The sequence below is a fragment of the Guillardia theta genome (assembly GCF_000315625.1).
Source record: "Guillardia theta CCMP2712 unplaced genomic scaffold GUITHscaffold_57, whole genome shotgun sequence".
Lineage (NCBI taxonomy): Eukaryota > Cryptophyceae > Pyrenomonadales > Geminigeraceae > Guillardia > Guillardia theta.
Window position 1 is genome coordinate 291,878 of NW_005434617.1, and position 15,709 is coordinate 307,586.

The window sequence follows — 15,709 nt, forward strand, 5'->3', positions numbered from 1 at the left end:
ATTCAATTTCTTCGTCCTCCACGTCCTCCTTGCTGTTGCTCCTCTGCACTTCGAGTGGCAGGAGGTGCTGCCTCCCTCCTCTTATCTCTCTCTCTCCTCCTCCTCTCTTCCCTCCTCCTTCCTCGCCCGGCTTCTGACTCATTTTCTCCCCGCTTCCCCTCCCTGCTCTCCCTTCCCCCTCCTCTACCTGCTCTTGTTCTCCTCCTTTCTCGTCCTGTTCCACTTGCTGGCTGAATGGCTCCTTGCAGTCGTTCCCCTTCAAGAAGGGACTGTTTGCTGTCACGGTGAGAAGCGAGTCGAGAGAAGAGAGGAGGAAGCAAGCGGAGAGAGGAAGGAGGGGCGAGCAGTGAGTTTGAGGGGGGGAGGAGGGGGGGAGACAAGGGAAAATTACTTATGACAATGGGAGGAAATGATGGAGCAGGAGCAGAGAGAGGTGAAGGAGACGGAAATTCAAAGAAGGGGCAGCAGCAGCAGCAGAGGCAGCAAAGGCGGCGGCAGCGGCAGCGGCAGCGGCAGCAGCAGCAGCAGCAGCAGAGGCAGCAGTAGCAGTAGCAGCAGCAGCAGCAGCAGCAATGTTTTCGTTTTCATCCTCACGAGGGAGTAGATGGGTTTTGCTCTCCTCGGCATCTTGCACTGGACCATCCTCCTTCCAGGTGACAATAGTCTCCTCCTGCCCACCACCGCCCTCCCCCCATTCCCTCCTCCTCCTCCTCCTTCTCCTCCTCCTCCTCTGCCTATTCGTCCACATTCGTGACGAATGAGGCTCAGTGTCCATCCTCGTCGGCAACAACATCAACTACATGATGAGTCCTCCCAAGGGGCCCCTGCTCTGGTTTGGTAAGGAGGGCGAGGAGGACGAGAGGGAAAGTTTTCTCATGTGTCGAGCAGGCGATCACTACAGATCAATCCAAACGTTCGGAACCTACCTCCTCCTCCTCCTTCCCGGTGAGACGTTTTACATCAGCCCCCACCATCTTCGTCATTTGTATCCTCCTCGTCTCCTCCGCTCACTCCAGCTCAGGGCTGCTGTTCCCTGCCATGGTGGACTTGGCAAAGAGGATGTCGGGGAAGGTGAGGGAGAGGGTGGGAGTTGGGGAGGGTGATGTTTGCCCAGTGGAGAAGACAGAAGTCAGCGTGAGAGAGGATGGGAAGAAAGACGGAAAGCACAAGATGAAGTATGTGAAGCAACCCAAGGACTCTCCTCCTCCTCCTCCTCCTCCTCCTCCTCCTCCTCCTCCTCCTCCTCCTCCTCCTCACTCACTCACTCACTCACTCACTCAATCACTCACTCACTCACTCACTCACTCAATCACTCACTCACTCACTCAATCACTCACTCACTCACTTCTCGTCCCAACATGCATCTTCTCCCTCTTCATCTTCGTCATATCAAGGGAAGGTCGTGTTTCATTCCATAACATCCTGTCATGTCAACTTCTGTGCCAACTTCGCCTCCAACGTGCTCTTGGGCACTGCTCCGATGATTGTATCCAGCTTCTCTCCATCCTTGAACAGCATCAGCGTTGGGATACTTCTGATCCCATACTCCGTTGCCGTCTCCTGGTTCTCGTCCGTGTTGATCTGAACCAACTTCAGCTTCCCCTTGTAGTCTGCCGCGATCTCGTCCAGGACGGGCTTGATCATCCGGCACGGCCCGCACCATGGCGCCCAGAAGGAGACCAGGGTCGGCACTGCGGATTCCCAGTGAGACACAGCAGCTGGGGTAGCAGGAGGAGGAGAAGACGGGGAGAGGGGGTGGAGCAAGGCTGAGGGGTTGAAGGGAAAGGAGAGGGGTAGAAGGGAAGCGACTTGGAGGCGAGACGTCGTGGAAGGAATGCGGAGGTCGAGGACGTGAACGAGGAGGGGTGGGAGCGAGAGAGAGGGAGGGAGAGGTAAGGGGTAGAGGGAGGGGGGGTGGTACCTTCAGAGTCAAGCACGAGGTCCTTGAATGAAGCGTCTGTCGCGTCCGTGCATGACATGCGAAGGGAGAAGGGAGCCGTCCTGACCGTCTCCTGCTGCGATCTGCACACTTGCTGCGTCGCATGCGGCACTTGAAACGGGGCGCGAAAACTCGTACGGAAGGCGGTGGACTGATTTAGAGTTAACGCTAGCACTGCTAGCAGGAGGCTGAGACGCAGCATCTGCAACCTGGTGAGCAAGAGATGAGAGGAGGAGAGAGTCTGGTGCTGGTTTCGATTGCTACATGCTCTCTACAGGCATTGGCTCTCCAGAGTCAAGTGCCCAACCAGAAGCCACGTTAAGTTCTTAGTTGCTGACCAAGGTTTCTCGTCTAGTCTCCTCTTCAAGTATTTTCTCGTCTCTGATCTCATGGCTTTCATTCTCAGTCCACGTTTTCCTGAATGCTTCAACCCATCTCGTGCATTCTCGGCATCTGCGCTTATTGTCCACCTGCGCACTCATCGCCTTCTCCCTCTTCGCACACTTCGTTTCCTCAACCTGACCCTCCCTCATCTAATCCCGGCACTCGTCCTTGTCCTCTCCTCCCGATCGTCCTGCTCCTCCTGTCACTCATCCTCTCGTCGTCTTCAAGTAATCATCATTACTCTCCTCCTCCTCCTCCTCCGCCTCCTCCTCCTCCTCCTCCTCCTCCTCCTCCTCCTCCTCCTCCTGCGTGGGCTTCTCGATTCATTACATCATCTTCCACCCCATTCGCTTACCCCACCCCACCTTGGTGCCATCACAACTTTCATAACCCTATCATTCACATACCGGACCCCTTCTCAGACTACCTCCACCCACTAAGTTTGAATAATACCCCTCAGAATTACTCATATTTCCCTGCCATTACCCATACATATTGATGATTCCCCGCAATATGACCCTGCCTGTCAAGTAGTGACCCCCCATACTTCAAAAGTACCCCTGCTTTCAGCGAAATAACCCCCATTCCCAGATTCCTTACAGCCTAGCCTCGATAGTTGAGTGGGGATGAGGCTTCCACGGAAGCCTCCGGACCGTTCAACACGGTTGTGAAACCGGGCCGGGCCGAGTACGGTAGTACGGCGGTCGGTGACCGTGGCACTCAGTCAGTTGGGCCGGGCCCGGGGGCCGGTCACGCCGTCGGCCGGTCCGGGCTCAGTCACCCCGGCGTCCGGCGGTGCGTGCGGGGCCCGGCCCAGACGGCCGCATCATCCGGCGGATTCGATTGATCCAATTGCAGCGAAAGGTGACTCTGTGACCGTTCGAGTCGCGGCACAGCCTGGGCTTGCCAACTGAAAGTTGTGAGCCCGCCGTCAGGGCCCTGCCCGGGCTGGCGACCGTACCGTGGCACGGACCGTCCGAGGCACTCGGAGTGCCAGTGGCACCGGGCCGCCGCCTCAGGGCCTCGCGGCGCCGCACTGTGCGATACTATGATAGGCACTGTCACAGTGACGCCCCGGCGCCGCTGAGAGAACTCAGGCTGCATCACTGTCATGTACTCAGGCTAGGGGGCGCGGCTGTCACCGTGTGTACTACCTGTGACAGTTGTAAAGTCGATGTCTGAGTCTCCGACGCGCCGGGATCGGATCGAATGATACTACTGATCGGAGCCTCGGAGCCCGGCGGCCGGGCCGCAAGTCAGTAGCCTGGAGTCCGGCGGCGCCCGGCTACTGATAGTACTCAAAACGGTTTCTTGACGGTTACATTTCATAGGAGGTCTTAGAAGGATATACGGGCGTATGACCTGATACAAGACGAAGAGCCATGCAGTTTGCTAGCCCAACAGCGGCAAAGCTGGCGGCGTGTGCGGGGGTTCCGATCCTCCTCCTCCTCCTCCTCCTCCTCGACCGTACTCCCTCCCCCAGTCTCCTCCTTGCGAGGTCGCATGCTTCACTTCGCTCTCCCTTCATGGCGAGACGGGCGGTCGGTGGTGCTAGGATGCAGTCGCTTCTGCTTCCATGGTACGAGACCGTGTCGGTGGGAGATGGCACAGGGCCGGAGAGCACGAGCTACTGGAAGGTCCCACCGCAGACCTCACTTCGAGGAGGGTTCCCGGCTCCCCCCAACAACTTCCAGGTGAGCTGAGTAGCGGTGCGAGGGCAGCAGTCCGTCTGACCCCTGGCAGGATCCCACCATCTGGAATGCCGACAGCGTGTTGAACGGTGGGAACAAGGAATGGTCAGAGGAGGATGCAGCTCTGCATGCCTACAACATGGTAAGAAGATTCGCGGCTGATCCGCTCGTTGCCCCCTGATGGCGTCATGCAGCAACGGTGGAGGAACAAGATCCTGGACGAGCAGGTCGAGAAGCAGGAGAATATGTGGAACCTCATGAACCGAGCGGACTTTTGCGACAGATACTGTGGGGGGGACAGAGGTAGAGGCTGCTGCAGATGCTGCTTGCTTGTCGCCCGCTCACCTGCTCTTGTAGACTGGGGTAACATGTGCTATCGCTGCCACGGATGGAACGAACTCAGGTCCGACCACCGGACTGCCACGTTGAACCATGCGGAGAAGGTGAGGAGTCGGAGGGGGCAGCGATTGATGATGATAACGTGGCTTGTGATGAACCGATGAGGATGTAGAGGTTGGGATGAACATGATGAAGGTGTGAAAGCAGTTGTCTGAAATTGAGATGATACAAAAATCGATCCGATAGACAGACAGACAGACAGACAGGATGAGGAGGAGTCAACGATTGCTCTAGTACTGATGTAAGTATCTTCAGCAGGGTGCCAAGGGTGACAAGGGGAGCGACAAGCAGAGCAGCAAGAGCAAGAGCAAGGAGGAGCTTGCCAAGAACCTCAGGAAGCTCGCGGACGATGCCATCAAGGCCCTGGCCGACCTCGACGCTCCTCGCACGGAGGCTGGGAAGGAGCTGGAGGAGAAGACGGCGGACAAGATGCAGAAGATCCTCCAGTCGATCAAGAAGGAGAGCTAAGGGAGGGCACTAGGGAGCCATGGGTACTGAAACATCTTGTTTGAGTCGTTTTCTTTTGCTGTGTGTATTCTTACATTACATAATTTACATCTTTGGAGCTGCTGCTTCGCTGTTGCTGCTACTCTGTGCGAGGACGCTTCTCTCCCCTCTCCTCCTTTCCCTCCTCTTCTCGCTCCCTTCCCTTGCCAGACGAGCCTTCATCGCACTGCTTCGTACCTTCCTCGCCAGTCGCTGTACTGCATGCAGCACACGCGTCTCTTCTTCCTTCCTGTCCCTTCGCTCCCCTCGTCTCCTCAGAAGCTGCTTCAACCATTTTCTCATCCTCCTCTTCCTCCTTCCTTCGCAACTTCTTTTCAGTCTGCCCTCCATCCTCCTGCTCGTGCGCTGCTTGCTCAATTTCCTCCTGCTCTGTTGCGTCCACTTTGGCTGCCATGTTCGTGTCCAGGCTCGTCCCTGTTGTGCTGGGCTCTTGTCGCTCGTCCATGGCCTCCTTCTCCTCTACCTCCTTCGTCCTCACCGTCTTCTGCACTTCCTCACCCCGTTCATACTCGGCCGCACCTTCCGGGCGTGTCTCCACCATGGGATCTCTGGAAGTCGTGCAAGGATCGTGCCGGTCCTCTGGCAGAGAGTGCTGTGCTCCAGAGCTCGATGGCTCCTCCTCTTTCCCTTGTTTCTTCTCTTTCTCTTCAGCCCCGGCGCGCGGCATCGAAGCTCCCGGATCCCCAGCAGGCACTTGGCCAGATGAAGTGACTGCAGCAACGGGCACGTCATCCTCCATATCATTCTCCTTGGTAATCGTTAGAGCTTTCGCGTTCTCGTCCTTCGCCTTCTCCTCTTCCTCCTCCGTCTTGGGCTTGTCAAGAACTGCAGTTTTCGCGTCTTCAGTCTTCTCCGTTGCCTCCTGCTGCTCTCCTGGACCCTCAGCTGTCTTTCCTTCTTGCAAGTCCTTGAGGGTTGGCGACTCCTTCGCGCTCTCCTCCTCTCCCTCCTTCCGCATTCGCTCAGCCCCTTCCTTGGAGATTTCCGTACCATCCTTAGACTTGCACGCGCCAGTCTCATCGCTGGCGCCTTGAACTCTCCCGTCCTCCTCCATCGGATTCGCCCGACTCTCTCCCCTGCAGTCATCCCCCGAAACTGTTCCTTGCTCCGAGGCGCTTGGAGGCGAGATGATCTCATCGATCCTTCCAGTGTGAGCAACGGGCGGGACAGCAGGAGAGGCTGACGAGCTGCACCAGGCAGTCAAGAAGCAGGCGGCCTCGTTCCATCCACTACCTGACTCCCTCCTGCATCAGCAGCTCCACGCGCCCCCCCTCGAGGTCCGACGAGGACGATTCCTGCATGTCTGTCAAACTTCACAGCCTGATCATCAAGGCACATCTTTCTCTTCTCCTCCTCTCCCATCCCTCTATCGTTTCAGCTCTCACTATCGTCCTTCATAGACCCGCATCGAAGGACCCCACGCACATCAACTCAAACTTCACACGTCTTACCTTGACAACGCTGTCGGTCCCCTTCACCAGCCATGCTGCGTGTTCCCTGCCATTTCCTATGGCTTGTTTGACTCCTCCCTCAACTGAGAACATCTGCCCAGCGGACACACTCTCCTCTCCCATCTGCACAGGCTGGGGACCGTCGGAGCTCTCGGCGAGCTCAACGGGAGGGAGGAGGGGAGCTACTCTTAGGGATGCCACAGCAACCTCGTCCATCCCCTTCACAGCTTCTCTAAGCATCGGTTGACCAAACACCCTCCATCTCACCTGCGATTCATTCTCCAGCTCCATCCCCTGCAGCTCCCCCAGCTGGCCGTTGACAGGCGTGCCCCTCATCTTCAGCTTCTCGATTAGGACAGCTCGCTTCTCCGGCTTGCCGTCCTCTGCCAGCCAACTTTCATCTCCTTTCCTCCCAGTCCTCGTCCCTACCTGCCCGGCCGTTTGCGCCGTCAGCACCTTCGCCCTCCGCAATCTTGAAGGTGCAGACGTGCCCTTTCTTGATCTGACCGCACCTCCCGCACCTGTACGCATTCCTGTCGCCCCAGTTCAGCACAGCAGCTTTGACAATTGACGCATTCTGCCTGTTTGCAGCAGCCCGAGACTCCTCGTCCGAGCTCGGCGTCCAGGTGTTACGCGCAAGCAGCGGGTCATCCACAAGAAGACCCTCCAGCTGAGACCGAGGGAGTTGACTCGAGGCCTGAGCTGCCAACTCTCCGAGGCAACCAGAGCTCCTGACAAAGTTGGTTGGCATCGCTTGGCTGGAAGCTGCAGGTCATGACAGGATGCGTCAGAGGAGGGCGGACCTTGACGACGATGCTTGGTAGGCCTGCAATGCTGAGCTGAGCTGATTCCCGTCGGTAAGACCCTGAGACTGCAACGAGCTCGTGTCTGTGGAGTTGCCCGTCGCTGCCTTGTCTTGGAAACTCTCGTCCTGACCACTCGTTATGCTCGGGGTAGGAACGCAGCTGGCGGCTCACAGAGATCTTGAAAGGCTGAGCTGGATTTGACGGATTTTGGGAATGTGATTTGGAAGAATGCCATCTAAGGGGAGGTGAGAGAAGCAATACATAGAGATACGATGTCTTACTTCGGCGTGTCCGACGCAGATTTGGACTTCTCCCCATCGTTGACATGTTTCTGAACAGAGTTGTCTTTCCCTTCACTGGAAACATTGCCTTCCTGTTTCGTGCCAGCATGAGGAATGATGGTATGGAGTGGAGTAATCAACACAATCTACCGCTGCAGCCTGATCGGCGTTCGGTTGTTTCCCTGACTTCCTCTTGTTCTTCCTGCGAGAACCAGCTCGTTATACACAAACAACACCATCCATGTGAAAGCTTGCTCACCTGTTCGGAGCCCCTTGCGCTTGTTGCTGATGATTGTTGGGATGACCAACAGGTCCAGCTACGAAACGGAACAATGAGGAGACAGCCGCATGGACATGTTCAAGGTATCACCTCCAGCATTGTTTGGATTGTTTGCAGGAGCTGTGTATGCTCTTGAGGAGATACCAACCGTCAGGCTCACAACAGGACTGAGACTCGAACATACTTGAGGCTCACTCCGAAGAGCTGAGCGCGCTTCATCGGCTCTAGCTGCATGTACGGAGGGAAGTCATCCTTCGAGACTATATCAGTAACGCCGTTGCTTTCCTTCTGCTTGTGCTCTCTGAAACACCCATCAGCACGTGTGCAGGTGTGAAAATCCGTCACCTCAGGAAGCGAAGGTCAGAATGGATCTCCCGATATCGGATCTCTATGTGCTCCTGTGCGAACGTTGTACGGAACCATGGCTTGTACCTGATGAAAGAACGCAACAGCAGTCAAATATGTGCAAGAGCAGTCTGAAGAAGACGATTCGTTACCCTCTGATGCCAATCAGTCTCTTGCGCAACGACAAGTTTGCATGCTCGTCTCGTTCGGAGGCCAACGCTTCCTCAACTTCCCTCTCGTCCATGAGTAAACTGGCGCCAACACGAACATCAGCCAACGGTCATGGCAGGAAGATGGCCTTGCACGAGAGCGGGTCTAGAGTTACAAGTTGCTCACCTTAGCGCCTCGTCAGTCTCTTTGCGCATTTTGCTCGTCGAAACGGGGGAATCTGAGTAGGAAGCGCGACCTCTCAGCTGTAAATGAATCTGTATACCAGAGGCTGTCAGTCTCAAACCTCGCCAGGGATCAGAGGCGTACCGAGTCCGGCTCCACCCTTTCCGATACATGACAGAACCAACGATCTCGCGACCCATCCCAGTACATCTTTGAGAACCCTTTCCCCGGCATCGTCGTGCTATCTTCATCGTCGACTCCTCGCAGCTTGCAAGTGGTATCTTGGGGGTTGGAGTACAGCCACGGCATGTTTGGACGAGAGACTTTTCAAGACTCAGGCTACAATCAGCATCCTATCGCAATCGCGCATCCCTGGCTCTCGAGTATTTGCACGATCGAGCGAGAACTTGCCACGTGATTTTGGGAGGGGCTGCGATGAGGAAGACACCGCACAGCACGCCAGACCACCGAAGCTCAGAGGGATGGAAGCGATCCAACCATTGCCATCGAAACCTGATGCGCCTGTCACAACGAAACAACTTTTCAACCGCAGCGTGGAGTTCGTTCAAGATTTCCTTCGGGTGCCGTCCACTCTCACGCGCAGGCACCGATATCTTGCTCCTTCCCTCATCCATGTGCACTCAGTGAAGATTCTTTTCGCTTCTTTGACTGTGCCTAGACTCGCTGCTTCCGATTTCTGTTGTGCTGCTCTTCCCTTGCCTCCGTCATTCCACACTTCCAATCAACTCAGCTGAAGCTCCACTCTGGTCTCCAAACCCTCAATCCTCTACCGTGATATATTTCCTTCATCTCTCATCAATCAAACAATCCTCTCTCTTCTATCTATCTATCTCTCTCTCTCTCTCTCTGCGTCATTACATCGTTCTCTCCTCTCCCTTCTCTCCCTCCCTCGTTCCCTCTCCCTCCCTCCCTCGTTGGCTCCATCTCCTCTCCCTTCTCTCCTCTATGTTCCTTATCAAATCTCTTTTCTCTACGGCATCTTCTCTAACAACACCATTTCTCCCAATCCCTCCTCTCTGCCTCCCCTCCGCTCCCGTCCCCCTCTCTCCTCTCTCTCCCTCTCCCCGTCTCCCTCCCCCTCTCTCCTCTCTCTTAACCTCTCCTCTTCGCTCTCTTGCCCTCTTTCTCTCCGTTCTCCCTTGCCCCTCCCCTCCCCGCGCCCGCCTGGCTGCACTGCATCCTCGCAGTCTCCCACTACCCACCCTCTCCCTTAACCACCCTGCCTCCATCCATTTTCACCCCTACCCTCCATCACCCAGGACTGATGCAATATAATCTCTATCAAAAAGGAAACGAAACCCTAGTACCCACCCCCATAAAAATTAATTCCCCTGACCCCCTACCCCATTTTCTCAATACCATAGGACATCTATAGATCTTACTAGGACCTAAACATGGCTCTCCTTGTCTGGCGGTTGAAAATTACGACGAAGAAATGTAACCGACATTCTGGCCGCGCCGCCGCCGGCCGGCGCGCGGCGGGGCCCGGGCGGCAGTGCGGGCCGGGCCTGAAGCTGGCCGCCAAGTCGGGACCGTACGGCGGCGTTACCACCGGGCTGACTCCGAGCCTCAGTCACTGGCATCGGCCCTCAGTGATGCCGGGACCCGGAGTCCGGCGAGACTTGGCCCGTCCGCGGCAGGGTAACGCCGGCTGACGGTCGCCGTCACGGTCGTGCCACCGGGGTGACCCGTCACCCGCGCGGCCTCACGAGTCACTCGGCGCCGGAGTCAGCCTGGTGGCCCCGGCGGGAGTCTAGCAGGCTTAAGCCTTTACATGGCAAAGTGTAGTTTAATCCCGCCGGTGGCAATCGGCCCTGAGCCGCCGGGCCGGCCCGGGCCGGCCGGGCCGCCCCGCCCCGCGGGCCGGCGGCCCGCCGCGCACCGTCGGCCGCAGCGCCGAGCCTGGAGTCTGCCAGGCTCTGCTACGGACCGTGCGGTGCCACCGTCGATGGCCGCGGCACAGTGCCGGGGGCCAGGCCGCAGAGCCTCCGCTACGGTGCCGGCCCCCGGCGGCCCGGAGCCTCCCGGCGCCGCGCCCAGCCGCGGCCCTCACTGCGGCCGGGCTGATCATCGGATCGCTCCGCCGGGCCGGCGCCGGGAGCGGGCAGGCCGCTGTTCCGAAGTACGGTCACGGGCCGACCGTACGGTCAGCCTCACCGAGTCACTGAGTCGGCCCCGGCGGGGACTCAGTTGAACTTCGGAGCCCGGCCCGGTGACTCAGTATCCGGGCCTCACACTGAGTGTCCTCATCAATCTGAGCGAACCTGCGCCTTGTCATCTCAGCGGCTACTCGCGCCTAACTTCGTTATGAAATCACTGACCAAGTAGGACGAAGAAGCCGCCGAGATCGTTCAGAAGCGCCTTGTAGTCCACAGCACTCAAAACTGACGTTCACACATGGTTACTTGCTAGCCTCGTAGGATAGGGCAGGCAAGTCAAACTCACCTAATGTGTTGTGATAGCATGACAGGAGAAGTGCTAGAGGTGCTATCGCAAACAACCAGGTCGCCTTTTCAAGCATGCGAGCGATCGTGCTTAGGTACAGAAAGAAGACTGCAAAAGAAAGGTCAGATTAGAGGGATGAAGACTGATAAAGTCGGAGGACAACATAGAGGAGTTGGAGGAGGGAGTGGAAGAAAAGGTATGGCCCTGGGAGATGCAACACGCGGCTGCAGAGGAAGCACAGGAGGCACAGGAGGAAGAAAAACATCACGAGAAATCCTCAGAGCACTGGACATTTGATCACCACAAGACGTTGCGATGACCCCTGGAACAACGTACAGGACAAGACCGGACGAGCAGTAGCATAGCGTTATCACCACTGCCGGTCTGTCAGGCTGCAAGAGTAGAAAGTGGATAAGGGACCTGCTGCAAACAGAAACATTGACAGCCAAAACGTCCTGCTGCTCTCTGCCTGCGAGGTACGGCTGGCGCAAGGGACATCCGCGATGGCCTCTGCTGCCTCCTCACTCGTGATGTTTCGCACATCCGTCGCCGTGTGGTTCATCTGCTCTGTCGGCGATGTTGTCCTCGCGCTCTCCCTGAGGATATCTCTCGGTGCCGTCGCTTCCTCGGGCCGTCGAGTAGCTGCATCGCCAAGCTCTTGCTGTAGAGATCCTCGTGCAGGGCCATGGTTTCCTTGCTCTTCCTTTTTCGTCCTCACCGTCGACATGGCTCTCGGGGGTTTCTTGCAACTGAAGTGCTCGTCGATGGTCAACTTGGAGGGGCGAAGAGGAGAAGGAAACAAGGCGCGTGCTGTCTTCTCATAATCGTCTCTTGCCCTCTCATCCTCTCCTGCATCGACATCCCTTGCTGGCGACGACTTGAGTGTCTTCCTTCGCCTCCCCTCTTCTGTCGAGACAATCTTCCGTTTGCGAAGATCGTGCACAACAACTGTCTCCGGTGTTGGATCACCCTCCGTCATCCTGCTAATGGCATCATTCTAGTGCTCAAACTACGAAAAGGCAATATTCAAGCATCCAAAAATGATGCGAAAATGATGCAAGGTATCGAATCATTTTCATCTTCTCCCTGCCCCCCTGGCCCTCGAAGCCATCTTTCTTCCTCCCTTCCTTCTGGACCTCATCCTTCCTTCTTACTCTCCCACTGTTATGTGTCTCAATCTTCACTCTTTCTCCTCGCCCTTTATCTTCTCCTCGCCAAGTTTATCCTCTCGTCTTCAGCCTGATACCTCCTTTTTCCTTTTTCCCGTCTGCTCCCGCCGCTACCCTGCCTTCAGTGCAACAAACTCCCGGCGTCGCCGGCGTCGGACTGCTGGGCCGCGACTGCACGGTGCCGGGCCCGGGTCGCGGCCCGGACCCGGAACTTCGGAACGGTCCGACGGCTTGACTCTCAGTGCGGCCGTACGGTCACACGCCGGGCCCGGGGCCCGGGGTCTGACGGTAACCGGGTGAGGGCCCAGGCCGACCGTCACTGTAGCCGGAGGCTCACTGCCCTCAGAACTCACGGTTTACGGGTAGTACGGTTCAAGGGCCGGCAGTGACCAACTTGATGTCAAGGCTCGGAACTTCCTGGCAGCGGCCAGCAAATTCATCCAGCCTGGAAGTTAAGGAACAGCGGTTTGTGAGAGATAACTCAAGACAAAAGCATAGAGCTTTCTTTCTCAAGCTGATGCTCTTCCTTGCTAAGAATGATTATTCCGGCGACCATGTCAAGCATCATTTACAAAGACGAGGATATTGAAGGAGGTGGAGAGCAAGGGCATCACGCTCACGGTTCAACGGTTACTCCGAGGCTCTCTGGACCTCGAAAGGGCTATTGTGGAGATAAAGAACCGCGTCAACACAGGGCAGATTTCTACGCCAGGCTCTTCGTCTTCTCGCCACTTGCGCTCTGCCTCGAAGGGTGGACAGAGGCTAAGGTATGATGAGAGCAGGTGAAAATTCTGTGGATGATGTATTGAGAGGTGACATAGACACAGCGATTGAATGTTGGCATGGAGAGAGAATATAAATGGTTGGCATGATCCCTAGCATAATCCTCCGTAATGGAGGGTTGAAAATTGAATTCAGGACATCAAAAATTATTTTGGGAAAGCAAAATCAAACCCTCCATGCTCCATACCCGCCATGGGTGCTGAAATAGCACCGGCAGAACAGGGAGAAGGACATCCAACTATGTTGGGTGTCGGCAGACATGCTAAGATTCATCAATGATGAATAGTTTTCTTTTAATTTTAAGCTGAAAATAAGGGGCAAGTTGAGTCACGAACGAAAATATCATATCAATGAAAGCCTGACGAGGATGATAAGGGAAGTAAGAGTGAGTGTTTGAAAAAAGTGTCATGTGGTCAAATCAATAGAACGTAAGCATAATCACGAAGGAAATGTCATGTGACCAAAATCACACAACACAATTATGTCAAATAAGTCAAATTGTTGTATTCTGGACTCATCATACCGGACGCCCCTTGTGATGCGGGTATAGTCCAGCAACTGAGCGATAGTGCACTTAGGAGTAGAACAGATGAACAATGAAGCTAGATTTGTTTATGTACAGCAGTAAGAGAACACACGTCAATGTTCGTGCAATCCCATTCCGATGACGTGGCCAACGTCTAAGATGGGTTGCTTATATGTCGAGGTCAGGCTTAACCCGTAATACAGCAATGAGTAAACATGTGTATCGGTTTATACCAGCCTCATGCTTTCATCATACCAATGTGTTGTACGTACGTCTACGTCCAGTACACATCTTCGATTCTAGCATTATACACCTCGCCAGCGTACGTAGCCTCTTGCGACTACTCGCATGATGCTGCCATGTCCGTTACTGACGTAACGTCATGCGGGTGCAACATCACTCCCCCTTGCTCGAAACTCAGTGTCGTCACTGCGTGAGAGCATTGATTTATGCAACACCGGGACCGACCCAACGATTCTGGTGCTGTATGAGGGTCTCCCTTTGTCTCTTCGCGAACTAACCAACAAAATGCGAAAATGGCAGAAAGCCAAAATGCAAATGTGGCCCAGGACGGTGAGTTCCCAGTACGTTTCAGCAAATGACATAGGTTCCAAAGTCATACATGCATTCATATGCCTTTCAGTGAGCATAACACGTCGTTTCCACATGCTTTTACGTTTCCTTCGTAGCATTTTGTGGATGCACGTGAGGAATTGCGTGTAGCATTTTTGAGGTAACGAGACGTTGGATTGCCTTTCACACACTGCTGATTGTGTGGGGTAAGCAATTCCAAACCCTGATGTAGCTTTTCGCATCATCAACTAGCTTCAATGGAAGTTTAGAGCAGCTATGCAGCATTTTGCTACACGCCGGTTACCCACGTAGTGAGTTAACGAAGAGTACGTTTCCATGTTTCAAAAGAAATCATGTTACGCGCCATCGCCCTGATTAGCAATCATGTTTCCATGTCACCATATCAGCCCATGCACTATGGGGAAGCTGTGCTATGAAACTCTTACTCCTTTCTCCCATGTCCATTTGCGTTTGCAAGCAACTATCACTACCCACTGAAGTCGCAATGCCCCAGGGATGCTCAAGTTGTGCCACATGCTTATGGTTTCGCTTGTACTATGCTACTCCCTGGTACTAGAACAGTCCAGAGGCGCTCAGCACTTCGCGTATGTGTCTTTGTCCTTCGAAGGATCTTAGACAAGTTTGAGAAAAGTTTATTCATTTTGAAAATTACCAAAGGTAATCATCGTATGAATTACTTTTTTGTTTTCCTTTGATAGCGTATTGCTTCAGGGAGGTTCAACAATTGGTCTCTTAGATAGAGAAACTGATCAGCGGGCAGCGGTTTTGTGAATATATCAGCAACTTGCTCGCTTGTATGAATTGCTTCCAAGGTAATCTCCTTGTTGGCAACGCATTGTCGTATGAAATGGTGTCTTCTCTTGATGTGTTTCGATCTGCTCTTGCTGACGGGATTCTCGCTGAGCTTGATGCAGGCGGCGTTGTCTTGATAGCATATCGTCGTAGGTTGCTTGTATCCCATGAACTCGAGCGTCTCTCGTAAGTACAAAATCTCGATAGCTGTAAGCGTGCTTTGGATGTATTCGCTTTCCATGGTAGACAGTGAGACAGTGTTGTGTCTTGCTGATTTCCATGAGATTGGTGTCCCATTGAGGAAAATGACGTATCCACCGGTTGATCTGCTTGTGAGCTTGCAATCGGCGTCTGAGCTATCGCAGAATGCGACTAGTTCCATTTTCTTGTGTCCGTTGTCATCGTTGTCGGTGTATCTGATTCCTAGTGTCTTGGTGTTCTTGAGATAAGCGTATACTCTGTGCACTGCCATTAACAGTTTCTTCGTAGGACTTGTGAGATATCTTGATAGCAATGATACTGCATAGCTGATTTCTGGTCTTGACCATGTTGCTATGTATATCAGACTTGCTACTTGGCTTCTGTAGATTTTGACTAAGTCTTCAGGCGCGTGCGGATCAACGTCTTCTGGTTCGATCACGAACTTGGGATCCATTGGCGTGGTGAATTTCCCTGTAGGGTCGATCCCCTCAAGGTTAAATCTTTTCAAACATTTTTCGATGTACGCTTGCTGGTTGCTGATGAAGTCTCCAGCTTCGTCCCTCTTGTACGCGACTCCCAGATAGAAGCTAAGATCGTTGTCAGTTGTTACGCTGTATCCTTTTGTGTTCATCATGAAGTCGTCGAACTTTGCAAATAGTGCTTGGCTGTTGCTAGCTTGGATGATGTCGTCGACTACTAATGCGATGATGATCTCTCCCCCTTGCTCGTCATGATATAGAAACAAACAATCATCTGACGTGC

The 15,709-nt window shown here is 54.6% G+C and overlaps 6 protein-coding genes across 6 annotated transcripts in view; 2 read left to right on the top strand and 4 right to left on the bottom strand.

The window, feature by feature from the left end:
- GUITHDRAFT_141763 (hypothetical protein) overlaps positions 1–1,138 on the top strand; it is a gene marked incomplete at both ends in the record, with an annotated part of 2,199 nt that extends 1,061 nt beyond the window's left edge. The window contains 5 exon segments of the mRNA XM_005828695.1: positions 249–284; positions 769–837; positions 889–945; positions 965–1,071; positions 1,115–1,138. Coding sequence (XP_005828752.1) covers positions 249–284; positions 769–837; positions 889–945; positions 965–1,071; positions 1,115–1,138 — 293 coding nt within the window.
- Positions 1,139–1,425: 287 nt separating this feature from the next.
- TrxM (thioredoxin m) lies at positions 1,426–2,141 on the bottom strand (the record flags this gene model as incomplete). Its single annotated transcript, XM_005828759.1, has 2 exons — positions 1,426–1,691; positions 1,922–2,141. 2 exons carry the CDS (start codon positions 2,139–2,141, stop codon positions 1,426–1,428), a joined length of 486 nt encoding a protein of 161 aa, XP_005828816.1.
- A 1,551-nt stretch (positions 2,142–3,692) lies between these two features.
- GUITHDRAFT_153745 (hypothetical protein) lies at positions 3,693–4,710 on the top strand (the record flags this gene model as incomplete). The annotated part of the gene is made up of 5 exons (XM_005828696.1): positions 3,693–4,017; positions 4,067–4,156; positions 4,209–4,317; positions 4,372–4,457; positions 4,669–4,710. Coding segments are annotated over exons 1-5 (614 nt in total), but the record flags the coding sequence as incomplete, so codon positions are not given.
- Positions 4,711–4,999: 289 nt separating this feature from the next.
- GUITHDRAFT_141765 (hypothetical protein) lies at positions 5,000–8,725 on the bottom strand (the record flags this gene model as incomplete). The annotated part of the gene is made up of 15 exons (XM_005828697.1): positions 5,000–6,107; positions 6,154–6,215; positions 6,372–6,754; positions 6,828–7,129; positions 7,175–7,302; positions 7,349–7,412; positions 7,459–7,550; positions 7,609–7,660; positions 7,718–7,775; positions 7,829–7,869; positions 7,899–8,039; positions 8,084–8,170; positions 8,236–8,334; positions 8,420–8,496; positions 8,561–8,725. The coding sequence occupies 15 exons, from the start codon at positions 8,723–8,725 to the stop codon at positions 5,000–5,002; spliced, it is 2,859 nt and encodes a 952-aa protein (XP_005828754.1).
- A 1,929-nt stretch (positions 8,726–10,654) lies between these two features.
- Positions 10,655–11,861, bottom strand: GUITHDRAFT_141766 (hypothetical protein; the record flags this gene model as incomplete). The annotated part of the gene is made up of 4 exons (XM_005828698.1): positions 10,655–10,701; positions 10,759–10,821; positions 10,883–10,990; positions 11,303–11,861. 4 exons carry the CDS (start codon positions 11,859–11,861, stop codon positions 10,655–10,657), a joined length of 777 nt encoding a protein of 258 aa, XP_005828755.1.
- A 2,052-nt stretch (positions 11,862–13,913) lies between these two features.
- On the bottom strand, positions 13,914–15,600 carry GUITHDRAFT_153747 (hypothetical protein). The gene is made up of 6 exons (XM_005828699.1): positions 15,500–15,600; positions 15,353–15,440; positions 15,224–15,302; positions 14,869–14,887; positions 14,666–14,766; positions 13,914–14,611 (listed from the first exon to the last, which is right to left on the bottom strand). Exons 2-5 carry the CDS (start codon positions 15,399–15,401, stop codon positions 14,731–14,733), a joined length of 183 nt encoding a protein of 60 aa, XP_005828756.1. The 5' UTR covers positions 15,402–15,440; positions 15,500–15,600; the 3' UTR covers positions 13,914–14,611; positions 14,666–14,730.
- Positions 15,601–15,709: the final 109 nt, after the last annotated feature.